We start from the raw sequence: 24476 nt of genomic DNA, 5'->3' as shown, positions 1-24476 counted from the left end.
CAGGTAGCTAATCATTTCACATTTGAACCTTAAAAATCTAACTGCTGCAATAGAGAGAGAGCATATATATGGGAAATTATCCCTGGTAGATGATACATGAAGTTAAACAATCCAACATAATATCCATCCAGACTTATACACATTAGAGATTAACTTGTCTGCTAAGGCAACTGTCAACTTACAATGCATTCCAACAATAAACTTCCTAAGGCAATAGAAATACCCTAATAGATAGAGCAAATTTCTACGTCTGCATAGAAATACCCTAATAGATGGAGCAAATTTCTACGTCTGCATGGTCTTAAGTTAGTTTTTTCCTACCCCTTGGAGAATTCACAGCAGTCAGAGGTGCAATCTCCTCAACAACTCTAAAAATGTCCACCTCCAAGATCATTGTGTTGTTGAGTTGGCCTCCTAGTTTAAACACACAGACATCAAACTCTTCAAGGTTATTATCCAGAACAAAATGTTTCCACCCACCAGTAAGTCCTCCGTTACGACGATTAGCAATATAGGTATATTTGACAATCCATTCAGCCTTACCCATGATGCGTAATATCACATCTTGAGATCTTGGAGAGAAATGTTCATTCATCCACTTATTTGGGATTGACTAGTCACAAAAAAGAATACAATCAATAAGAATGAATAAAATTACCACATAACTGCACAAAGTTTAAAACATCACAGTAAAGCTTTTGGCAAAATATATAAATATTAAATTAAAGTTTAAAAAGTAAAGATCAGAAGGCAATTGTTTACCAAGAAGAATCTCTTGTATACATGTGTGGGTCGCATAACTACATAAAAACCGTCATTTGAACTTGCTGCCTGGGCCAACTCGAGCGCATTTTTCTTCTCATCTTCTGTGATAGGTCTTCTATTTGATGTATATAATTCACTTGTCCCAATTTTACCCACAGATGCAGAGTCAGCTTCTATTAATGAGATCAAAATATAGTGTCATATCAACAAACAGTCCAAATATTCATTCAAACAGAAATAAAAGTATTTCAGAAAGAACCAATTTCTCAAGAAAGAAGATAGCTGTTTTGAATTTAACTAATTTATATCAATTTTGCTTACCGGGAAATCCTAATGTCTTAGATTAAATATAAAACTGCAGTAAAGTGACACTAACATTTGGTTAAAACACGCACATAAGAGCTTATTCAGACAATAACAGCAAATTAATATCAAACCAATGCCATTTCCAAGCTCCAACCAATCAGTTCAAATTTGTTGTAGAGTTCGGTGTACATTAACTCCCCATGCATGCACACTATCTGCTCCCTCACTTTATACTATCATCTATATGTATTTTGAGAAAAAACTCTGAAGTGAGTTTGTTATTAAGTGTACAAATAAGAATATATCCATACTTGATTTAGTTTGAAGAAATGGTCATATTAACTCACAGAAAACTGTACAGTTTATAAACAACCTTATTAATTATTTGGAGTTAGAACGTAGAACCCATTGACAATGTTGTGGACTTGTGGTTTTTTAGAAATTAGAATTAAAAATTTGACTGTGAAAAAGAAATTTCACACATTTAAGCTTTTCAAAGATAAAATATGTCCATAAAAAAGCAGTAAAGATATTTTCTTTCCCATTTTAATAGTAAAAATGTTACCAGTCACCCAGTTCAATGCTCCCTCAAGAGAAGTAGATGCTTTTGGTGTTTTTCCTCTCCGCTTAGTCTGGACATGCTTAATAGCAGAAACTAGCTTCTTGGTCCTTTTACCGGTAGTTTTCAAGGGAGTAGCTGCTGGCGGGTCGGTGACCACATCAGCCATAACTTCAACTTCCTCAGGGCAAGCAGATTCAACACCACCAGTATAAGTCTTTTCACCATCTGTTTCAAAGGGTACAGATTGGAAGGGTACAGCATTAAAAGTCTTTTCACCCAGATCAGTGACTCCGATACTGTTAAGATGCACATATTTCTCAGGTGAAGCACATTCAACACCACCGGTAGAAGCGGTATTACCTTCCTCCAAGGAATTATCTGTGTTTCTCTTCTTGGTGGAACATCCACCTTCATCTTCAGCATGCCCAATTTTTCGAACAAAATAAGAAGCTGCCTTCTCACAACAGCTCTGCCCATCAAATATTAAAACATCGAACAAAGAATCACCATTGTACTTAAAGACTAGGAAATCATTCTCTTTCAAAGAGTGATCTTTCACAAATTGTTGCCAACCCTGCGTGAAATACAAGGTATCATCTCTAGTTGTCAGTCCTATATTCCACACAACGCCACCAGGACCCCTAAGGGCCACATTTTCCGGCAACTTCTTCTTCAGATTATGTGAGAATGTTTTGGGAAGCGCCTGCAATCAAAATTTAAATTTCATCTTTGTATATAAGATACAGTAGGCTGAAGAAACATTTTAGTATAAAATATATATCTAAGACTAATCATAACTTCATAAGTATCTATCGAAACAATACTCTTATCGATTTATTAACAGCAAGTAGATCTACACCTGGGGAATTAGTAATGTGACTGAGAAGCATCTACCAACCATCTCAAATATAGCTATTAGCTAATGATTGTGGAACAAGGACCAGAGTAATAAGCTAAGAACAACCACATTACATTCTCGTTATTCATTTTTGTTTCTTTTATTTTTGGTCCCTCACCTCACTAAAGAAACATCAACAAACATTGACATGCCTCACAGTCATGATCATATAAGGTGCATGCATAGCCAGAACCTACAAGGTTGATTCATGTTTCGTCTATTGCACAAAATAATAATAATAATAATAATAATAATAATAATAATAATAATAATAAACTAGTAAAGCCCTAAGGAAAAGCCAGAAATTTTTTTTTTACAAAAAGCACAAAACAATGCAAACAGAACATGCAGAACAACGGCTACTCTGTCACAAATTCTAAGTCATTATCTAAAAAAAAAATGCCTGTATAATCTAAAAAAAAAACCCATGGACTGTGACAGCTAGTCTAAAAAGCTCATGACTTTACAAGAGAAAATGACAGAGGCAAAAGAATTGTAAATAGATAAAAAGAAAAAGAGGGCAAAGTTGAAAAAATTTAGTGTGATAAGTAAAAAAAACAAAGAAAGGGTCAAAACAGTGAGTACATGGAATGCATGCACTCAGTCCACAAATTTCATCCCTTTATAAGAGTTTTATTTCTCGATCCACAACAGAGAAGTAAAGAGGAGAAAGATGAAAAGAAAGAAAGAAGGACTTACAAGGCATTGAACATAACCAGGACCGAGAAATTGGGTGAAATGGAGAAATTGAAAATGGGTCCAGTAAATGTCCTCCACCCAGGATCTGTAGCTATCACAGTTTTGTCCTTCCATTTCAAGCAAAAATAGCAACAGAAAAAAAAAATAACAAATATCTCAAAAGGATAACTAAGCTTAAACACTTCAGAGGAAGATGAAGCACTGTAAGCATAAGAGGCTCAGACAAGGAAGACAAGACTGCACAGACTTTAACTCAGAGTTATTCTTATAGGGCATTGATACACTAAACTCGGTTTTAAAATGCCTAAGCCTGTTATTGGCTGTGACTGACATTTGGTGGGACCATGTACTTAAAATAATTATTCCACATAAAGAAAGAAAAAAATGAATAAGTTTTTTTAGGTAATGAATATTAATGTGTATTACATCACTAATTAATAATATATCAACAGTTCATAATATATTGCACGCACTAAACCAATTAATAAATAATATATTATTACTTTAAATGTCAAAATGTAATTTATATCACCTAAACAAATGTGATATGTATATTCATATAAAGTATTTATGTAATATAAATTTATATAGTCAATTTATTGGTCTGCTGTACATTATTGGAAAAAAAAAATTATACTGCAACTTACCTAATTATAATATTTTCTTCTTAAAATGGCGGATTAGGATCAAGCAAATAGGCCGTGAGGAAAGTCAAGTTTTACGTTTTTTACCATGTGAAAATATACAAATGGGGAAAATATCTTATTTTAATATCATTCAATAATTTTATATACAATATAATTTTTTCAATTTATAATTATTTATTATCTTAATTTTTTGAAAAAAATTAAATTATATGAAAAAGAATATAATTAAATACTTTTGTTTTCTTTATATTTTTAAAAAATGTAATTAAATTAATGTATATTAATAAAATACTAAATAATTTTATATTAATATATATATATATATATATATATATATATATATATATATATATGTGGCTCATACAATTAGAAATTTGAATCTAACTATGAATTTATAACAAAATAAAAAATATATATTTTAAAACAAGGGTACACACTCGTGCGTGCTGTGCGTACACTTGTGTGTATGTATATACTCGCACGTGTGCGTACACTTGTTGTGATACCACAATTTTAAAATTTTGATGGAAGATTCGAAGAAATTCTTATTTATTATAATTTTCTCATTAAAAATTAATGTACACAAATATTTTTTATAAATAAATGTATTTTTTATGATTTAGTATAATTCACAAAACTTAAGCAATTTTAATTATTAATTAAATCAATAGAAATAGAATAAAAAAAAACTAATGATGAGGGTAGTGATAATTTACTGAAATTATAGATTCATCTTATCTATATATATATATATATATATATATATATATATATATATATATATATATATATATATACACACACGGAGAACCAAAGAAACTCCTCGTGTGTTCACACTTGCTTCCCTCAAAAAAACTGATGTGTCAAGCTCTCATGCAGTTTCAACTTGGTGTTCACACTATGTGTTCACACTAGCATATCAATTTTTAAAAAAATACATAATAAGTTTTTAATTAAATTAAAAATTGAAATTGATGGGAGACATATAATTAATGACCCACTGTCATTTTTACATTGGAACCTAGAAGGTTTTTAATTGTTGTATTGGAAGATGAAATTTACTAAGGTTACTTGAAAATGGAAAATCCATTGAATGGTACTTCTCAAATAATGTGTTGAGTTTTTTAATAAATAGGGAAGTTTTTCTTCTTCTTTTTTGTCTTGACTGCATTTTTTTTTCATTCATGTGTGTAGGGATTGTTCTATCTGTATTAATTTCATCACCATCCATTAATCATTGCATTGCTCATAATCAAAGCAATAAGATAATCAACAAATCAGAAATGAAGGAGAATACCTAACAACGTTTCTGTGCTTCAGTTCTTTCAAGAGCGAAATCTCGCGAATGGTGGTGCTTGGAACCCCTTCGTCCTCATCGGTGTGAATTTTCTTGAGCGGGATGGTCTTGTTGACACTGTTGCTTCCTTCCCCTATCATTTTAATCTTCCCATACATCTAAACCAAAATTCACAAACACGAAAAAGAATCGGCGCCAGTTGTAAGAGTAACTGAAATCGAAAATCGAAAACGCATTGCACTAACATGTTCCTCTTCCATTGAACACGTCTTGTTTGAAAGGGAAGACATTGAGTGGAAATTTGTGGCGAAATAGAAGATCTGAGATGAAACAACGTTGAAGGAAGCTGCCTGAAGCGTGTGTAAGACTCTGACTCTCCCAGCCCAGACTGTTTATACTTTGTCTCTCTCTCAGTCTTCCAGTTCTCTCTTTTTGTCTTTTTGTGTGTGTATATATATATATACATGTATTAACCCATTAATTAATTACATATCTATTATATATATAAAAGAGAACCAAAGCAAACCCTCTTTGTTTTCACACTGTGTGTTCACACTATAAACCCTCCAAAACGCTGACGTTTCAAATTGTGATTCATCCTAAGCTGTGTGTTCACACTTGCATTAACTTAAAAAAAAAATCGCAATAATGACTTGGTGTACAAAAAACAAAAATCTTCCTCTTTCAATTGATGACCCACCATCATTAATTGTTGTATTGGGAAATGAAAGGTTTTTAAAAATTTCATTGGAAGATGAAAAGTCTATTAATGATATTTGAAATTATACTACCTAAAAAAAACTTTTCAGTTCATCATCTCTCTCTCAATTACTCTTTTAAATACCAAATTCTAAAATGGCATCTTTATTTTTTCCAGCGTCTTTCTCATCTCTGATTCTTCTCCCAAACCTCATCCTTTCCTTTCCCTACATCCACTCTCATTTTATTTCTCATTTTTTTGAACATTAGTCATGGGGCCGGTTACGTCTTTCTAGCCAAAGAGGAAGCAAGTTGGGGTCTTTAGCAAAGAAGGGATCAGACTGAAAAATTACTTGAAACAGCTCCAGCAACACCCTTTGAGAACCAAGGTCCCTCTTCTTCATTATTTACTGCATGTATCTCATTTTTAATTTCCCTTTGCATGGCTTGCTTTCCTTGCTTCTTTTTTTCATCCATTTTCATTGACCCGTTGTTTTGTTAGTCCTAAAAGAGCTACCTTTGATGGTTCACATTATAGATTGGTTATAGGTGGCTAGCGCCTAGCATCTTGGAAGAATTTATAAGAAACCGTCTAAAGGTCTAACCTTGCTCGAAAGTTAGAATCTATGGGTCACAAGCCTGAGTGTGCTTTGTGGGAGTGGTATGTAGACCAAGTACAAACTTTCTTAGCATCTAATTAGTCTCCTCAAAATGTGGAAAAAGGATTTTTATAGTTCTTTCTCATTTTATGCTTATGTTTCAGGTGTATTAGTGAAAAAAACGCAAAAAATGCATAATGGTGGAAAAGGAAAAGATCAAGGCTTTATAACGGTGAAAGCAATCAATCTACCATGAAACCAATATCATCAATGAAATTAGGGTTGAGAAGAAGAAGAACGGTTTGTGCGTATATTAGGTGGAAGATGAAGATATGAGTTATCCTCTTTTGGTTTTTTGATTTTGTAGCTTCCCATATTTTTTCTTTTATTTGTATATGCACCATGCAATTGTGGCTTCATAATAACCAAAAGGATATATTATAATAGATTCTTTCATTTTTTTATCTATTTTTTATTTTTTATTTTTTTCTTCACCGAACATAATTACTAATATCCTTGGTATATCCAAAAAAATAATGAATTTTTTAATTTTTTTTGTATGACTTTTATGATGTATCCTTTGTTTATCCTTTTTTTCTCTAGCAAAATTAAATAATATTCAAAACTTATTCGGTAAAACTTTCAAAATATTAATATTCTTTAAATGTGAATAAAATATTGAAATTCCAAAAACATCTCAAGGAAAATAACTTTTGAATTTGTGCAAATAACCTAAAATTTCTGTTTGTTTATTATTTCTATTTCTTTATATTTTCATCTTCTCAAGCTCTACTTCTGTAAAATTTAAGTTAAAATTTGAAATATTAATTTCATTGTTTAGTTTCAAATAAGAAATGATATAATAACCCCCAAGGGTAGCTCAGTTGGCAGCTGAGCTCCTAAGGGATTGCTTGGTGCAGGGATCAAACCCTGCCTCAAGCAGTTTCTTGGAAAATCTTTGGGGGCTAGAGGATAAGCCAAAAATCTTCGGTTGGGGGATTAGTCTCGTCCTTTCTCCGGTTGCGAAACTTAGTGCACCCACTGTTACAATGAGGGGCTAGTCCAAACGGGCCGTACCCCGAGGGCATGGTGCCCGGAGAAGATTGAATGGGGATACCTCCTGACAATGTACCAAAAAAAAAAAGAAATGGTATAAAACAAAAATATAATGAGAGAAAAACCCATGCAGCCCAAAAATACGATCCAAGTAATGCATCATATTGGATATCGTTTGGAATTTCTATTGTAAACCTGAATGTGTTGAAAATTTCAAGGATTTCTTATTATAATTCTGATTGCATGGGAAATTTCAAAGGTAATTGTAGACGTTTTCAAAAGTAATTCTTTTGAAAATGGTTTTCTGAAAGACACTGAATAAAAATGTATATGTTATATTAAGAATTGCAGCGAGGTCACAACATGCATTACATACGGAACCATAAAATCGATTGAAAGTAGATACAATTGGTGGTATAAATCATGTCAGAAATGTTCATACTCAGTGTGTGAAGATTTTGAAAAATAGTATTGTAAAAATTGCCAAAAACATTGGGATGATCTTATATATATTATAAAGGAAAACCGTTTGTTGGGAAGTTTGAAGACGTGTCACGCTCTCATTGAATTTCAGCTTTGTGTTCACACCTAAAGGAATTTGAAATGTTTCCTGTTATAGTAACTTTTTTAAAAAAAATTTACCTTAAAATTTAAAAATTAGATTAAAACTCGACTAAAATAATTAAAATTTAGCAAACACAATTAATTTCCCACTATCTCCTTATTGGTAGTTGCAGAAACTGAAAGCTGCAAACATTTATTGAACCTCATTGGAGAATGGAAAAGTTGTTTTGTATTGAAGATTAGTGGAAGCTGAAGAGTTTTTGAATTTTGAATTTTATAGGTAGCAAAAAAGTTCAGAATCTTTTAGTGGCAAACAATCATAATAATATCTACTACTTTTTGCATTGGTAATTTTTAATCTCATTAATAATAGTAATAATAATATTCCACTTAAACAAGTAGGTTTAAAAAATAAAATTTCATTTATTAAACTGATTTACTTAAACAAATAGGTTTTAAAAATAAAATTTATTTTACTAAAATGATTTCTTTTAAATAAAATAAAAATAAAAAAACTAAAGAAAAAGTAAGCCTTCAACATATGCAATTAAAGTCACTGTTGTCTACCAAATGAAAAAACAAATCATTGTTACGTCGATTTTTAAAGTTAAAGAAAATTAAAATAATAATAAATAATTCATTTGTAAAAACAATAAGATAATCTATCTATCTATTATATAAATAAGTAAACCCATTTGTTAGAAAGTCTGATGATGTGTCACTCTCTCCTTAAGTCTCACAATTTGAAAACTTTCCTTCTTTAGTAAAAGTTTAAATTAAATAAATATAAAATAAAATCAAAATTTGTAAATAAATAAAATGGAAAATTATGTGAACAATTTTTCGTTGCAGACAACTCATTTAATATCCCACTGTTTTCTACATTGGAGTTTTCAAATTAATAATGAATCATTGCTTAGTGAAATATTTATTTTAAATTTCGAATTTCATTTAAATTTTAATTTTGAATTTGAATTTGAATTTTGAATTTTGAATTTTAAACCTTGTAGTGGTGGGAAAACATTTGGACAATTATTTGTGGCAGACCTCTCATTTATTATACCATTACTTTATACATGGGTAATTGTTCTGCGAAAATTTATTGAACCTCATTGGAGAATGAAAAAGTTCTTTTGTATTGAAGCTTAGTGGAAGCTGAAGAGTTTTTGAATTTTGAATTTATAGGTGGGAAAAAAATTCAGATTCTTTTAGTGGCAAACAATCATAATAATATCTACTACTTTTTGCATTGATAATTGTTAAGCTCATTAATAATAGTAATAATAATATTCCACTTAAACAAGTAAGTTTTAAAAATAAAATTTCTTTTATTAAAATGATTTCTTTTAAATAAATAAATAAAAAACTAAAGAAAAAGTAAGCCTTCAACATATGCAATTAAAGTCATTGTTGTCTACCAAATGAAAAAACAAGTCATTGTTACGTCGATTTTTAAAGTTAAAGAAAATTAAAATAATAATAAATAATTCATTTGTAAAAATAATAAGATATTCTATCTATCTATTATAAAGTAAACTCGTTTGTTGGAAAGTCTGATGATGTGTCACTCTCTCCTTAAGTCTCACATTTGTGTTCACACTACAAGTCATTTGAAAACTTTTCTTCTTTAGTAAAAGTTTAAATTAAATAAATATAAAATAAAATCAAAATTTGTAAATAAATAAAATGGAAAATTATGTGAACAATTTTTTGTGGCAGACAACTTATTTTATATCCCACTGCTTTCTACATTGAAATTTTCAAATTAATAATAAATCATTGCTTAAAGAAATATTTATTTTAAATTTCGAATTTCATTTAAATTTGAATTTTGAATTTTAAACTTTGTAGTTGTGGGAAAACATTTGGACAATTATTGGTGGGAGACAGCTCATTTATTATACCATTACTTTCTACATGGGTAATTGTTATGCGAAAATTTATTGAACCTCATTGGAGAATGGAAAAATTCTTTTGTATTGAAGCTTAGTAGAAGCTAAAGAGTTTTTGAATTTTAAATTTTGAATTTTATAGGTGGGAAAAAAATTCAGAATCTTTTAGTGGCAAACAATTATAATAATATCTATTACTTTTTGCATTGGTAATTGTTAAGCTTATTAATAATAGTAATAATAATATTCCACTTAAACAAGTAGGTTTTAAAAATAAAATTTCTTTTATTAAACTGATTTACTTAAATAAATAGGTTTTAAAAATAAAATTTCTTTTATTAAAATGATTTCTTTTAAATAAAATAAAAATAAAAAAACTAAAGAAAAAGTAAGCCTTCAACATATGATTTCTTATAACCTTCAAACCATTAAGACGCTTATCTTCTACCTCCTGTGCATTCTCACTTGCTCTCCAATTTTGAAAATAAATAAATAATTAAAAATTAAGTTTTAAGAAAATCAAATTTTGAAATTAAAGTGTTAGTGGCAGACATCAAATTAATGTCCCACTATCATTTCTATATTGAAATTATAAGGTTTTTAATTATTTTTTTTTTTTTTTGAAAACGAAAAACTCATCATTTCTATGCACATTTCCCACTACTTTTAGTATGGGAAATTGTTAAATCTATTAATAATAGTTGTTATTATGTGTATTGAGTGAGAAAATATTTAATTTTTCAAATTTTTGAATTTTGAATTTTGAAGTTGATAAGTGAAAAAAGAGTTCAACATTTAATATTTTTGTAACGAGAAAAAAAAAATATATATATATATATATATATATATATGTACATATAAGAAATTTGAATTTTAATATAAAATTATAGATTAAACAAAAAATATATTTAAAATTATAAAATATATGTATAGTTGATAAAAAAAGTTAAACTTATAATCTATGTATAGTTGATAAAAAAATTTAAAGTTTAAATTTAAATGAAAAATAAGAAATGACGTATTTATAATTTAAGGGAAAAATGTTTCCGTAGTTAATGCAGAAAAGTTATCTGCATTTATTCCCAAAACGATTACGTTTTGGTATTGAAATCTTAAAAAATTATAAATATAAAGACTATTATAACCCTAAAATAAATTAAAATTATAAAAATATCATGATTTTCGTCCTAAAACGACGTCGTATTAGCTTACTGCAGATAACTTATCTGCAGTAACTGCCGAAAAAGCGAACCCATAATTTAAAAGAAAATTTATTAAAATTTTAACTTAAAAACATAATACAAAAGAGAAAAAAAATTCGTACAAGTATTTTTTTTTAAAATATTTGACATAAATATTTTAAAATTTAAATATGCATTTATCACCAATTTAAAAAAACGTTTAAAAACCATAAATTAAAAGAGCAAAAAATTATAGAGAAAATGTATAATTAATATAAAATAATTTAAATTTAAAATTTAAATAAAAATAAAATTATCTCTATCATTCTGTAAAAAAACAAATTATAAATATTTAATCACTATAAAAATTTTAATTTTAATTTAGGATATAATAAAGAAATTAAACTTTCTTTTTTTTATTACAAGAATAAAATTAACACAATTTCCTATGTCATGAATGAATAACTAAAAGCTATTATTTGGAGAAAGTATACATGATTTTCACCACTTTTTGTATGAAAAATTATTATGTCTATTAATAATATTTACTATTGGGTGAGAAAATATTTAATATTTAAAATTTAAACTTTTTAATTTGAATTTTAAACATGATAGGTTGGAAAGCAGTTCAATATTTAATGTTTCTGCATTGGGAAAAAGATATATATAATAAATTTGAATCTAATATAAAATTATAGTTTAAACAAAAAAACCTATTTAAAATTATAAAAATATACTTATAGTTGATAAAAAATAATATAAATTTAAAATTTAAACTTCATAGGTGGAAAAAAAGTTTAAAATTGGATGTCAAAGAGCTATATTAATATATCACTACTTTTTGCATAGTGATTGTTAAGCCTATTAATAATACCATAACTTTCTGCATCAAAAAATGTTAAGCCTATTAATAATTTTTTGTTAAGCCTATTAATAATAATATTATTATATAATTAAAATAGTGAATGATCTATTGATATTACCCTAATCAACTTCAACTATAAAGTGTTTTATAGAATATTAAACGTACGAACTCAAATATTCTCAAACTCTTTATCTCTTATATATGTCACAAATACACAGACCACAAAGAGTCGATTAAAAGACAACTGTAAAAAATATAGATATATAGTAATCTAGATGTAACTATAAGAACAATTTTGTGTGGATAAATATAAAAACATATTATATGATGATATAAAATGTTGACAGTTAAATGTAACAAACTAAGATCGGCCCGGAGGGCTAGCTCACCAACTAATTTTTATAATTAAATTAAAATTTCATCATTCTTCTTTTATAAATAAATTTCTAAATCTGATTTCAATTTTTGTAAAGATAAATTTGTAAAATTCAAAATACTAATGATACAAATCCTTGAAAAAAATAAATATTTACATAAAATGTTGATAGTTAAAGGTTGCAAACTGGACTTGGCCTGCCCGCCCTACCCGCCAACACGTTTTTATAATTAAATTAAAATTTTACTATTCTTTTTTAATAATTAAATTCCTAATTCAGATTTCAATTTTGGTAAATACAAATTTATAAAATTTCAAATAATAACGACACAAATCTATGCAAAAACAAATTATTTATTTTTATTTTATAAATCTAATTGTAATAAATAAAACTTCATCTCTGAGATAAAATATAAAAACCTAGACGCAACTATAAGAGCTTTTTTATGGATAAATATAAAAACCTATTACATGCTAGTAGTTAGAGATGGCAAACTAGGCTCGGCCCGGAGGGCCGACCCACCATCATATTTTTATAATTAAATTAAAAGGTCATCCTTCTTCTTTTATAATTAAATTCCTAAATCTGATTTTGATTTTTGTAAATACAAATCTGTAAAATTTCAAATATAAACGACACAAATTCTTGCAAAAAATAATTATTTATTATTTATTTTTTAAATCTGATTATAATAAAAAAGTCCATCTTTTAGATAAAATATAAAACATAAATGTGACTATAAGAATCTTTTTTGTGGATAAATATAAAAATATATTGCATGCCGATAGTTATAGGTGGCAAACTAGGTTCGGCCCGAAGGGCCGGCCCACCAACACATTTTTATAATAAAATTAAAATTTCATCATTCTTCTTTTATAATTGAATTCTTAACTCTGATTTTGATTTTTGTAAACACAAATTTGTAAAATTTCATCCTTCTTATTTTATAATTAAATTCCTAAATCTGCATACCAAAAAAAAAAAATTCCTAAATCTAATTTTAATTTTTGTAAATACAAATTTGTAAAATTCAAAATACTAACGACACAAATCCTTGCAAAAAATTAATTATTTACCTAAAATGCTGATAGTTAAAGGTTGCAAACTGGTGACCCAGAGGGCGTGACCGCCCCGCCTGCCAACACGTTTTAATAATTAAATTAAAATTCCACTATTCTTCTTTTATAATTAAATTCCTAATTTAGATTTTAATTTTTGTAAATACAAATTTATAGAATTCCAAATACTAACGACACAAATCCTTGAAAAAAAAAATATTTATTATTATTTTATAAATCTAATTGTAATAAATGAAAGTTCATCTGTGGGATAAAATATAAAAATCTAGACGCAACTATAAGAGCCTTTTTTGTGGATAAATGTAAAAACCTATTACATGCTAATAGTTAAAGGTGGCAAAATTTATCATTGTACGTTGTTGTTTTTTAAAAATTTATCATTGTGGGTTCTTTATATTGTTACAAATTTTTAGCATGTGTATTGATTTGATGTTGTTTAGACACATTTGTTTCAGTGTAAGCAAAAAATATGACTCATACATGACTATTTGGTTAATTTGCTTTCAAATCCCTTTCAAACAATGTTTTTTGGGTTCTAAAAAAAAATAACCCATTTTTTTTAAGACTATTACTTTTGGGTGTTAACATATTAACGTAATTTATCTAATCAGCATTTGCATTTTGTATCGTAGGCATAAATATGATGGTAGAAGAGGATGTCCCTGGTAATACATAAACATAGGAAATCACATGTTTGATATGTGTTGAACTCATCCCTCCAATGATTGCTACAAAATGACACTAAATTAATAGCGTTTTCTTATTATAGGTACAAACTGATCTTTTAATTTGATATTTGCTTGGTTTGTTTGTTACCTTGATTTTATTGGTGGCTCTTATAATTAGCAATAAGTTGTATGTATTTTTCTTTTTTTAGCCATCCTCATTTTAACATAGTCTACTATGGCGTATTTATTTTTTTCATAATTCATCGAGTAGATAACTATATTTGATTTGTATAATATTGATCACTCTGGATAGCAGATTTTTGTTTATGGTTGATATTTGCAAAGTTATGTGGCAATGCTGTAATTTTTTCCACCTGAAATATAGAACAAGATAGTAACACAGGTTTTTGTAAGTATAAGGTTTACAATGCGATTAACCAACCACGACAGACGACAAATATTTTGATCTTTTTTCTCTGTGCATCGCACAGGTAATACACTAGTATATTCTAAAAGAGAACCAAAGAAATCCCTTTGTGTTCACACTTGCATCCCTCAAAAAAGCTGATGTGTCAAGCTCTCATGCAGTTTTAACTTGGTGTTCACATTGGGTATTCACACTGTGTGTTCACACTTGCATGTCAATTTAAAAAAAAAATACATAATAAGTTTTTAATTAAATCAAAAATTGAAATTGATGGGAGACATATAATTAATGACCCACTGTCATTCTTACATTGGAACCTGGAAGGTTTTTAATTTTTGTATTGGAAGATGAAATTTAATAAGGTTATTTCAAAATGAAAAATCCATTGAATGGTACTTCTCAAATAATGCGTTGAGTTTTTGAATAAATATGGAAGTTTTGCTTCTTCTTTTTTGTCTTGACTGGATTTTTTTTTCATTCATGTGTGTGGGGATTGTTCTATCTGTATTAATTTCATCATCATCCATTAATCACAGCATTGCTCATAATCAAAGCAATAAGATAATCAACAAACCAGAAATGGAAGAGAATACCTAACAATGTTCTTGTGCTTCAGTTCTTTCAAGAGCGAAATCTCGCAAATGGTGGTGCTTGGAACCCCTTCGTCCTCATCGGTGTGAATTTTCTTGAGCGCGATGGTCTTGTTAGTGACGCGATCGCGACACTTGTAGATGACATTGTTTCTTCCTTCCCCTATCTTTGTAATCTTCTCATACCTCTAAACCAAAGTTCACAAACATGAAAATGAATCGGTGCCAGTTGTAAGAGTAACTGAAACCGAAAATCGAAAACGCATTGCATTAACCTGCTCCTGTTCCATGGAACATGAACAAGTCTCGTTTGAAAGGGAATACATTGATTGGGAATTTGTGGCGGAAATGGAAGATCTGAGAAGAAACAATGTTGAAGCTGCCTGAAGCATGTGTGAGACTCTGACTCTCTCAGCCCAGACTATTTATACTTTGTGTCTCACTCAGTCTTTCGGTTCTCTCTTTTTATCTTTTTTTTTTGTATATATATATATGTATTTTTTTGTATAACATATATATATATATATATATATATATATATATATATATATATGTATTAACCCATTAATTAATTACATATATATATATATATATATATATATATATATATATATTCTAAAGGAGAACCAAAGAAACCCCTTTGTGTTCACACTTGCATCCCTCAAAAAAGCTGATGTGTCAAGCTCTCATGCAGTTTCAGCTTTGTGTTAACATCGTGTATTCGCACGTGCATGTCAATTTTAAAAAAAATACATAAAAAGTTTTTAATTAAATCGATACGAGACATATAATTAATGACCCACTATCATTTTTACATTGGAACCTGTAAAGTTTATAATTGTTGTATTGGAAGATGAAAGGTTGTTTACTAAGGTTATTTGAAAATGAAAAATCCATTGAATGGTACTTCTCAAATAATGCATTGAATTTTTGTATAAATAGGGAAGCGTTGTTTCTTCTTTTTTGTCTTGCCTGCATTTTTTTTCATTCATGTGTGCAGGGATTGTGCTATCTGTATTAATTTCATCATCATCTATTAATCACTGCATTGCTTATAATCAAAACAATAAGATAATCAACAAATCAGAAATGAAGGAGAATACCTAACAACGTTCATGTGCTTTAGTTCTTTCAAGAGCGAAATCTCGCGAATGGTTGTGCTTGGAACCCCTTTGTCCTCATCGGTGTGAATTTTCTTGAGCGCGATGGTCTTGTTAGTGACGCGATCGGTGACACTTGTAAATGACATTGTTGCTTCCTTCTCCTATCTTTTTAATCTTCTCACACCTCTAAACCGAAAATCGAAAATGTATTGCAGTAACCTGTTCCTGTTCCATGGAACAGGAACATATCTCGTTTGAAAGGGAAGACATTGATTGGGAATTTGTGGCGAAAATGGAAGATCTGAGAAGAAAAAACGTTGAAGCTGCCTGAAGCATGTGAGACTCTGACTCTCCCAGCCCAGACTATTTATACTTTGTGTCTCACTCAGTCTTCCGGTTCTCTCTTTTTATCTTTTTTTGTGTATATATATATATGTGTGTGTATTTTTTTGTATAACATATATATATATATATATATATATATATATATATATATATATGTATTAACCCATTAATTAATTACATATATATATATATATTCTAAAGGAGAACCAAAGAAACCCCTTTGTGTTCACACTTGCATCCCTCAAAAAAGCTGATGTGTCAAGCTCTCATGCAGTTTCAGCCTTGTGTTAGCATTGTGTATTCGCACTTGCATGTCAATTTTAAAAAAAAAAATACATAAAAAGTTTTTAATTAAATCAAAAATTGAAATCGATACGAGACATCTAATTAATGACTCACTATCATTTTTACATTGGAACCTGTACAATTTATAATTGTTGTATTGGAAGATGAAAGGTTGTTTACTAAGGTTATTTGAAAATGAAAAAATCCATGAAAAATCCATTGAATGGTACTTCTCAAATAATGCATTGTATAAATAGGGAAGCGTTGTTTCTTCTTTTTTGTCTTGCCTGCATTTTTTTGTCATTCATGTGTGTAGGGATTGTGCTATCTGTATTAATTTCATCATCATCCATTAATCACTGCATTGCTTATAATCAAAGCAATAAGATAATTAACAAACCAGAAATGAAGGAGAATACCTAACAACGTTCCTGTGCTTCAGTTCTTTCAAGAGCGAAATCTCGCGAATGGTGGTGCTTGGAACCCCTTCGTCCTCATCAGTGTGAATTTTCTTGAGCACGATGGTCTTGTTGGTGACGCGGTCGCGACACTTGTAAATGACATTGTTTCTTCCTTCCCCTATCATTTTAATCTTCCCATACCTCTAAACCAAAATTCACAAGCACGGAAAAGAATCGGCGCCAGTTGTAAGAGTAACTGAAATCGAAAATCGAAAACGCATTGCACTAACATGTTCCTCTTCCATTGAACATGTCTCGTTTGAAAGGGAAGACATTGAGTGGAAATTTGTGGCGAAAATGGAAGATCTGAGATGAAACAACATTGAAGCTGCCTGAAGCGAAGAGTGTGTGAGACTCTGACTCTCCCAGCCCAGACTATTTATACTTTGTCTCTCTCTCAGTCTTCGAGTTCTCTCTTTTTGTCTTTTTTTGTGTGTGTATATATACATATATATATATATACATTAACCCATTAAATAATTACATATATATATTCTAAAGGAGAACAAAAGAAACCCCTTTGTGTTCACACTTGCATCCCTCAAAAAAGCTGATGTGTCAAGCTCTCATGCAGTTTCAACTTGGTGTTCACATTGTGTAATCACACTGCGTGTCATGCCAATTTAAAAAAAAAATACATAATAAGTTTTTAATTAAATCAAAAATTGAAATCGACGAGACATATAATTAATGACCCACTATCATTTTTACATTGGAACCTGTAAGGTTTTTAATTGTTGTATTGGAAGATGAAAAGTTGTTTACTAAGGTTATTTCAAAATGGAAAATCCATTGAATGGTACTTCTCAAATAATGCATTTAGTTTGTTATAAATAGGGAAGTGTTGTTTCTTCTTTTTTGTCTTGCCTGTTTTTTTCGGTCATTCACGTGTGTAGGGATTGTTCTATCTGTATTAATTTAATCATCCATTAATCACAGCATTGCTCATAATCAAAGCAATAAGATAATCAACAAACCAGAAATGGAGGAGAATACCTAACAACGTTCCTGTGCTTCAGTTAGCGAAATCTCGCGAATGGTGGTGCTTGGAACCCTTCGTCCTCGTCGGTGTTAATTTTCTTGAGCGCGATGGTCTTGTTGGTGACGCGGTCGCGACACTTGTAAATGACACAGTAGCTTCGTTTCCCTATCTTTTTAATCTTCTCATACCTCTAAACCAAATTTCACAAACAAGGAAAAGAATTGGCGCCCGTTGTAAGAGTAACTTAAACCAGAAATCAAAAACGCGTTGCACTAACCTGTTCCTGTTCCATGGAACATGTCTCGTTTGAAAGGGAAGACATTGAGTGGGGAATTTGTGGCGGAAAAGGAAGATCTGAGAATAAACAAAGTTGAAATTATTAAGCCTATTAATAATATTTATTATTACGTCTATCCTCATTACTTAATGTATGAGAAATTGTTAAGCCTATTAATAATATTTATTATTACGTCTATTCTCATAACATTTATTATTATGTCTATTGGGTTAAAAAATATTTAATTTTTAAAATTCAAACTTTATATATTAGAATTTTAAACTTAATAGGTGTTAAAAGAGTTCAATATTCAATATTTCTGTAGTGAAAAAAAAAAGATATATATAATATATTTAAATTTAATATAATATATTATTGATTAAACGAAATAAAATTAAATTATAAAAATATATGTATAGTAGATAAAAAATAATTCAAATTTGAAATTTAAATGAAAAAAATAAGAAATGACAAATTTATACTTTAAAAGAAAATAAATAAAAAAATTAAACTTAAAAAAATAATAAAAAAAGTGAAATATTCTCCTAACATAATTTCAGGCATTTTTTAAAAAAATCTCAATACAACGTTATTGCAGCACTATAAATTAAAAGAGAAAAAAATTAATTTTTTAAAAAAAATACATAATTAATATAAAAGAATTTAAATTATAAATTAAATAAAAAAATAAAAAATAACATCAATAATTCTGTAAAAATGAATTATAAAAATTTAATCACTATAAAAATATAAATTTTAATTCAATATATACGAAAGAAATTAAGCTTTCATTCTTTTGATGTAAGAGTATGATTAACTCAATTTCCTATGTCGTGAATGAATAACTATAAGCTATTACTTGGAGAATATACATAAATTTCTATGCATGTTTTTCGCTACTTTCGGTATGGAAAATTGTTAAGCCTATTAATAATATTTATTATTATGTCTATTGGGTGAAAAAATATTTAATATTTAAAATTCAAACTTTTTAAATTTGTATTTTTAACTTGATAGGTGGGGAAAAAATTCAGCATTTAATGTTTCTGTAGTGAAAAATTTATATATATATATATATATATATATATATATATATATATATATATATAGAATTAAATTTAATATAATAGTTTTTAGATTAAACAAAAAATATTTAAAATTAATAAAAATAATGTATAGTTCATAAAAAATAATTTGAATTTTAAATTTAAATGAAAAAAATAAGAAATGACATATTTATAATTATTTCGGTAAAACTTTTAAAAAATTAATATGCTTTAAATGTGAATAAACTATTGAAATTCCAAAAACATCTCATAATAAAGGAAAATAACTCTTGAAATTGTGCAAATAACCTATAACTCACATTTCTGCCATTCCAACAAATGCAAAATGCAAAAAGTTTCAATTGAATTGAACGGTCCCCGTGGGAAAATGATGAAGTTAATGGTAATGGGATTACGTGTGATTTTTGCAAGGCACAATCGCTTCGTAATAATAAAAATGATACATAACTCTGTTTTTCTAGTTCAACAAAAAAAATTCAACAAACCAATTAATTTTTTTTTCTCGTACATCGCACGAATAATATACTAGTTGTATAAAAAATAATAATTGTTCATTTCATTGCCTCTAAAGTCAAAAAGTAGAGTGAAGTTTACCAAAAAAAAAAAGTAGAGTGAAAATGCTTAGTTCGTTGCTAAGTGGTACCGCAGTGGCAATAATTTTAATTTATTTTTAATTTTGATTGTGGAGTTATACATTCACAAGCAATTAATAAAAACAACTAGATATTGATGAACTTTCATCAAGACAAGAAGTAAAATTCTTCTTTCAAAATTATTTTATGTTGAAGATCAATATGCAAAATTCTGAAGGTAGCTAATCATTTCATTCTTGAATCTTAAAAGGTCTAACTGCTGCAATAGAGAGAGTACATATATATAAATTACCCCTAGTTGATGACTAAAGTTAAAACAATTCAACTACACAAACTTTGTCCGTCAACATTGCATTCCACCAAAAAAAGTTCCTAAGAAAACAGAAATGCCCCCAAATTTCTGTCTAAATGGCCTTGATTAGTTTTTTCCTACCCCTTTTTTCTGGAGAATTCACAGCAGTCAGAAGAACAATCTCCTCAACAACTCTGAAAATGTTCACATCCAAGATAAATGTGTCGTTGATTTGGCCTGCTGGTGTAAACACACAAACATCATACTCTTCAAGGTTATTTTCCAAGGAAAAACGTTTCCACCCACCAAGAAGTCCTCCCATTTGACGAAAATTACGAAAGTTGTATCTGACAGTCCATTCAGCATTACCCATGCGTAATATCACATCTTGAGATCTTGCAGAGAGATGTTCTATTATCCACTTATTAGGGATTGACTAGCCAAAACAAAAGGAATACATTTAATAACAATGACTAAAATTACAACACAACAGCAGAAATTTTCACAATAAGGCTTTTTAGCAGAAGATATAAACATCAAAACTAAGTTTAAAAGTAAAGATTGGAAGACAATTGTTTACCACGAAGAATCTCCTGTATACGTGTGTCGGTCGCATAACTACGTACAAGCTGTCAATGGAACATGTTTCCTGGGCCAACTGGAGGGCATTTTTCTTCTCATTTTCTGTGACAGGTCTTCTATTTGAGGTATATAGTTCATTTGTCACAGTTTTAGCCACAGAATCAAGTTCAGATTCTACATATGTGATCAACATAACATGCCATATCAACAAACAGTCTAAATATTGACTCAAACAGAAATAAAAGTATATGCAAAGAACCAAATCCTAAAGAAAGAAAAATAATTGTTTTCAATTCAGTTATTCTTTTTTATCAATTTTGCTAACTGGGAAATCCGAATGTCTTAGATTAGATATAAAACTGCAGTTAAGTGCCACAACACTGGATTAAAACAAGTAGACAAGAAGACTACGCAGGCAATAATGACTATCAAATCAATGTACTGCCCAAGCACAAGATCAATCAGTCCATATTTGTTGTAGAGTTCAGTGCACATAACAAATCTCAACAGCCAACTTCTACCCAAATATCTCTCCCCACACAAGCTTGTCATGTCTTTTATTATTATTCTTATTATTAGTACTACTATACTTCTGCTCCCCATACATGCACACCTTCTCCTCCCACTTTATGCCATTACCTATCTGTATTATGAGAAAAAAAAAAACTCTAAAGTGAGTTTGTTTTCAAGTGTACAAATAAAAATATATCCATACTAATTTAGTTTAAAGCACAAAGTGATATTAACTCACTAAAAACTCTGTACTTTAGAAACAAGCTTATCCATGTATTTGGAGTTGGAAACCTTTGAAAATGTTGTGGCTATCTAAATTAAAAATTTGTCACAAAATAATAAATTTTATGGATTTAAGCTGTTTGATGATAAAATATGTTCATAAAACAGCTGTAAAGATATTTCTTTCCCTTTTTGACGAGTAAATATGTTACCAGTCTCCCAGTTAAGTGCTGTATCATGAGAATTGGATACTTTTGGCAGTTTTCCTCTCTGCTTAATCTGGACCTGTTTAACAGCAGAAACTACCTTCCTGGTCCTTTTACCGTTAGGTTGGGAGGGAACAGCTGCAGGCTCGGTAAATCCATCAGCCATGACTTCCTCAGGGCAAGCTGATTCAACTCCAGCATTGAAAGTTTTTTCAGTAGGAGTTTCCAAGGGTACAGCTAATGGCACTTTGTCACTGTTAAGATGCACATATTTTTTAGGATAAGCACATTCAACACCAGCATTGAAAGTTTTTTCAGTAGGAGTTTCCAAGGGTTCAGCTAATGGCACTTTGTCACTGTTAAGATGCACACATTTTTTAGGATAAGCACATTCAACACCAGCATTGAAAGTTTTTTCAGTAGGAGTTTCCAAGGGTGCAGCTAATGGCACTTTGTCACTGTTAAGATGCACATACTTTTTAGGATAAGCACATTCAACACCAGCATTGAAAGTTTTTTCAGTAGGAGTTTCCAAGGGTACAGCTAATGGCACTTTGTCACTGTTAAGATGCACATATTTTTTAGGATAAGCACATTCAACACCAGCATTAGAAGGGGTATTAACTTCTTTCAAGGAATTATCTACATCTCTTCTCTTGCTGAAACATCCACCCCAATCTTCAGCATGCCCACATTTTCGAACAAAATAAGAAGCTGCCTTCTCACAGTAGCTCTCCCCATCAAATATTAAAACATCAAACAAAGATTCACCATTGTACTTGAAGACAAGGAAATCATTCTCTTTCAGAGAGTGATCCTTCACAAATTGTTGCCAACCATTCGTGAAGTACAAGGTATCATCTCTAGTCATCAATCCTATATTCCACACAATCCCACCAGGACCTCTAAGGGTCACATTTCCTGGCAGCTTCTTCTTTAAATTATCTGAAAATGTTTTAGGGAGTGCCTGGAATCAAAATTTAAATTTCATCAATGAGAATAAGATACAATAGGACATTGGTATATATAAAGAACCAATTCAACCCAAAAGCTTAAGCTGTTGGGTGAGGCTACATTAATGGTTTTATGTATCTCTAACACGCCCCCTCACAAGAGAGTTCATTGGGCTTGAAAGGTGGATGATGCATTAGGCCCAGTCTACCTGTGCTAAGAAATTCCACATAAAAAATGAGGGTCGGTGAGGATCAAACCCGGGACATCGAGACTTTGATACCATGTAAAGAATCAATTCAACCCAAATGCTTAAGTTGTTGGGTAAGGCTACATCAATGGTTTTATATATCTCTAACAGAATAAAATATACATGTAAGACTAATCATAATCATTTGATTGAGAAACAGCCACTAATCATCTCAAGTATAGCTATTAGCTAGCAATTTCTGAACAAGTAACAGAATTATAAGCCAAGAACAACCACATAACAATCTCCTTATTCACTCTCTTTTCTTTTCCTTTTGGTCCCTCTTACCCTCACCAAAGAAACATCTACAAACATTTCCACGCCCCACAATCATTATCATATTAAGGTGCATGCACGCTTCCTCTATTGCAATGTAAGCTTAGAAAACAAACCCCCAAAAAAACCCCAGGCCTACCAAAACAAAGTGCCTCGAAAGCAAAGCACAGATCAGAACAGAACAAAGGCTGCACTGGTTTCTTGAAGTATTCAGGTCACAAATTCTAAGTCATCAACTTCAAAAAAATAAATGATAATAGATAAAGGAATAGTAAAAGGGTTGATTGTTTCTCGTAGTTATAAGTTTATCTCCTACACACAAAAATATTTGGGGTCATATTTTTTACTTTCTCATTCTTCTCCTCGTACCTCGTATTGGCCCACACACATCCATCTATTTTTATGTGTGTATAAAAGATCAAAGAAACAAGGTTAAAAATGTGAAAAAAATTAGAGGACAAGTTTAAATATTTGAGAGTAATGGGAAGAAAACAAAGGAAGAGGCAAAAGAGTGTGGGCAAGAAATGCATGCATTCAAAGAAAAGAGTGTGGGCAAGAAATGCATGCATTCAATCCACACGTTCCGTACCTCTACAAGACTTTTATTTCTTAATTTACAACATAAAAGGTAAGGGGAAAGGGGAAAAGATAGAAGTACTAACAAGTTGTTGATCGTAACTGCCACGGAGAAATTGAGCGAACTGCAGGAATTGAAAATGGGTCCAGTAAATTTCGTCCACCCACGATCTGCAGCTATCACAGTTTTTTTCTCCCATTGTAAGTGAAAACCACACCACAACACTCTAATATATAAAAAGGTGTAAGCTTTAACAGTTCACAAGAAGCTGAAGCTCAAAAGCAGAAGCCAGTAAGAAACAACCAACCCAGCAGAGAAGCTTG

General features: G+C 29.8%; 1 protein-coding gene across 2 annotated transcripts; it reads right to left on the bottom strand.

Annotated features, from left to right (window-relative positions):
* Positions 1-86: 86 nt before the first annotated feature.
* Positions 87-24476, bottom strand: LOC133308728 (B3 domain-containing protein REM16-like). 2 transcript variants are annotated; one of them, XM_061509411.1, is made up of 7 exons: positions 24239-24476; positions 22672-23066; positions 3231-3315; positions 1994-2336; positions 1637-1858; positions 763-938; positions 87-613 (listed from the first exon to the last, which is right to left on the bottom strand). In XM_061509411.1, exons 1-7 carry the CDS (start codon positions 24350-24352, stop codon positions 302-304), a joined length of 1647 nt encoding a protein of 548 aa, XP_061365395.1. In that variant the 5' UTR covers positions 24353-24476; the 3' UTR covers positions 87-301. The 2 variants fall into 2 exon arrangements, with proteins under 2 accessions (XP_061365395.1, XP_061365397.1); XM_061509413.1 differs by lacking the exons at positions 87-613; positions 763-938; positions 1637-1858; positions 1994-2336; positions 3231-3315 and adding exons at positions 20498-21012; positions 21157-21332 and having other exon boundaries at positions 22106-23066.

This window comes from Gastrolobium bilobum, unplaced genomic scaffold, assembly GCF_033153095.1.
Source record: "Gastrolobium bilobum isolate Gb01-03AN ecotype WA unplaced genomic scaffold, APGP_CSIRO_Gbil_v1 utg1978, whole genome shotgun sequence".
NCBI classification, from domain to species: domain Eukaryota; kingdom Viridiplantae; phylum Streptophyta; class Magnoliopsida; order Fabales; family Fabaceae; genus Gastrolobium; species Gastrolobium bilobum.
Note: the sequence above shows the minus strand (reverse complement) of the source record. Positions and strands in the feature narration are given on the sequence as shown.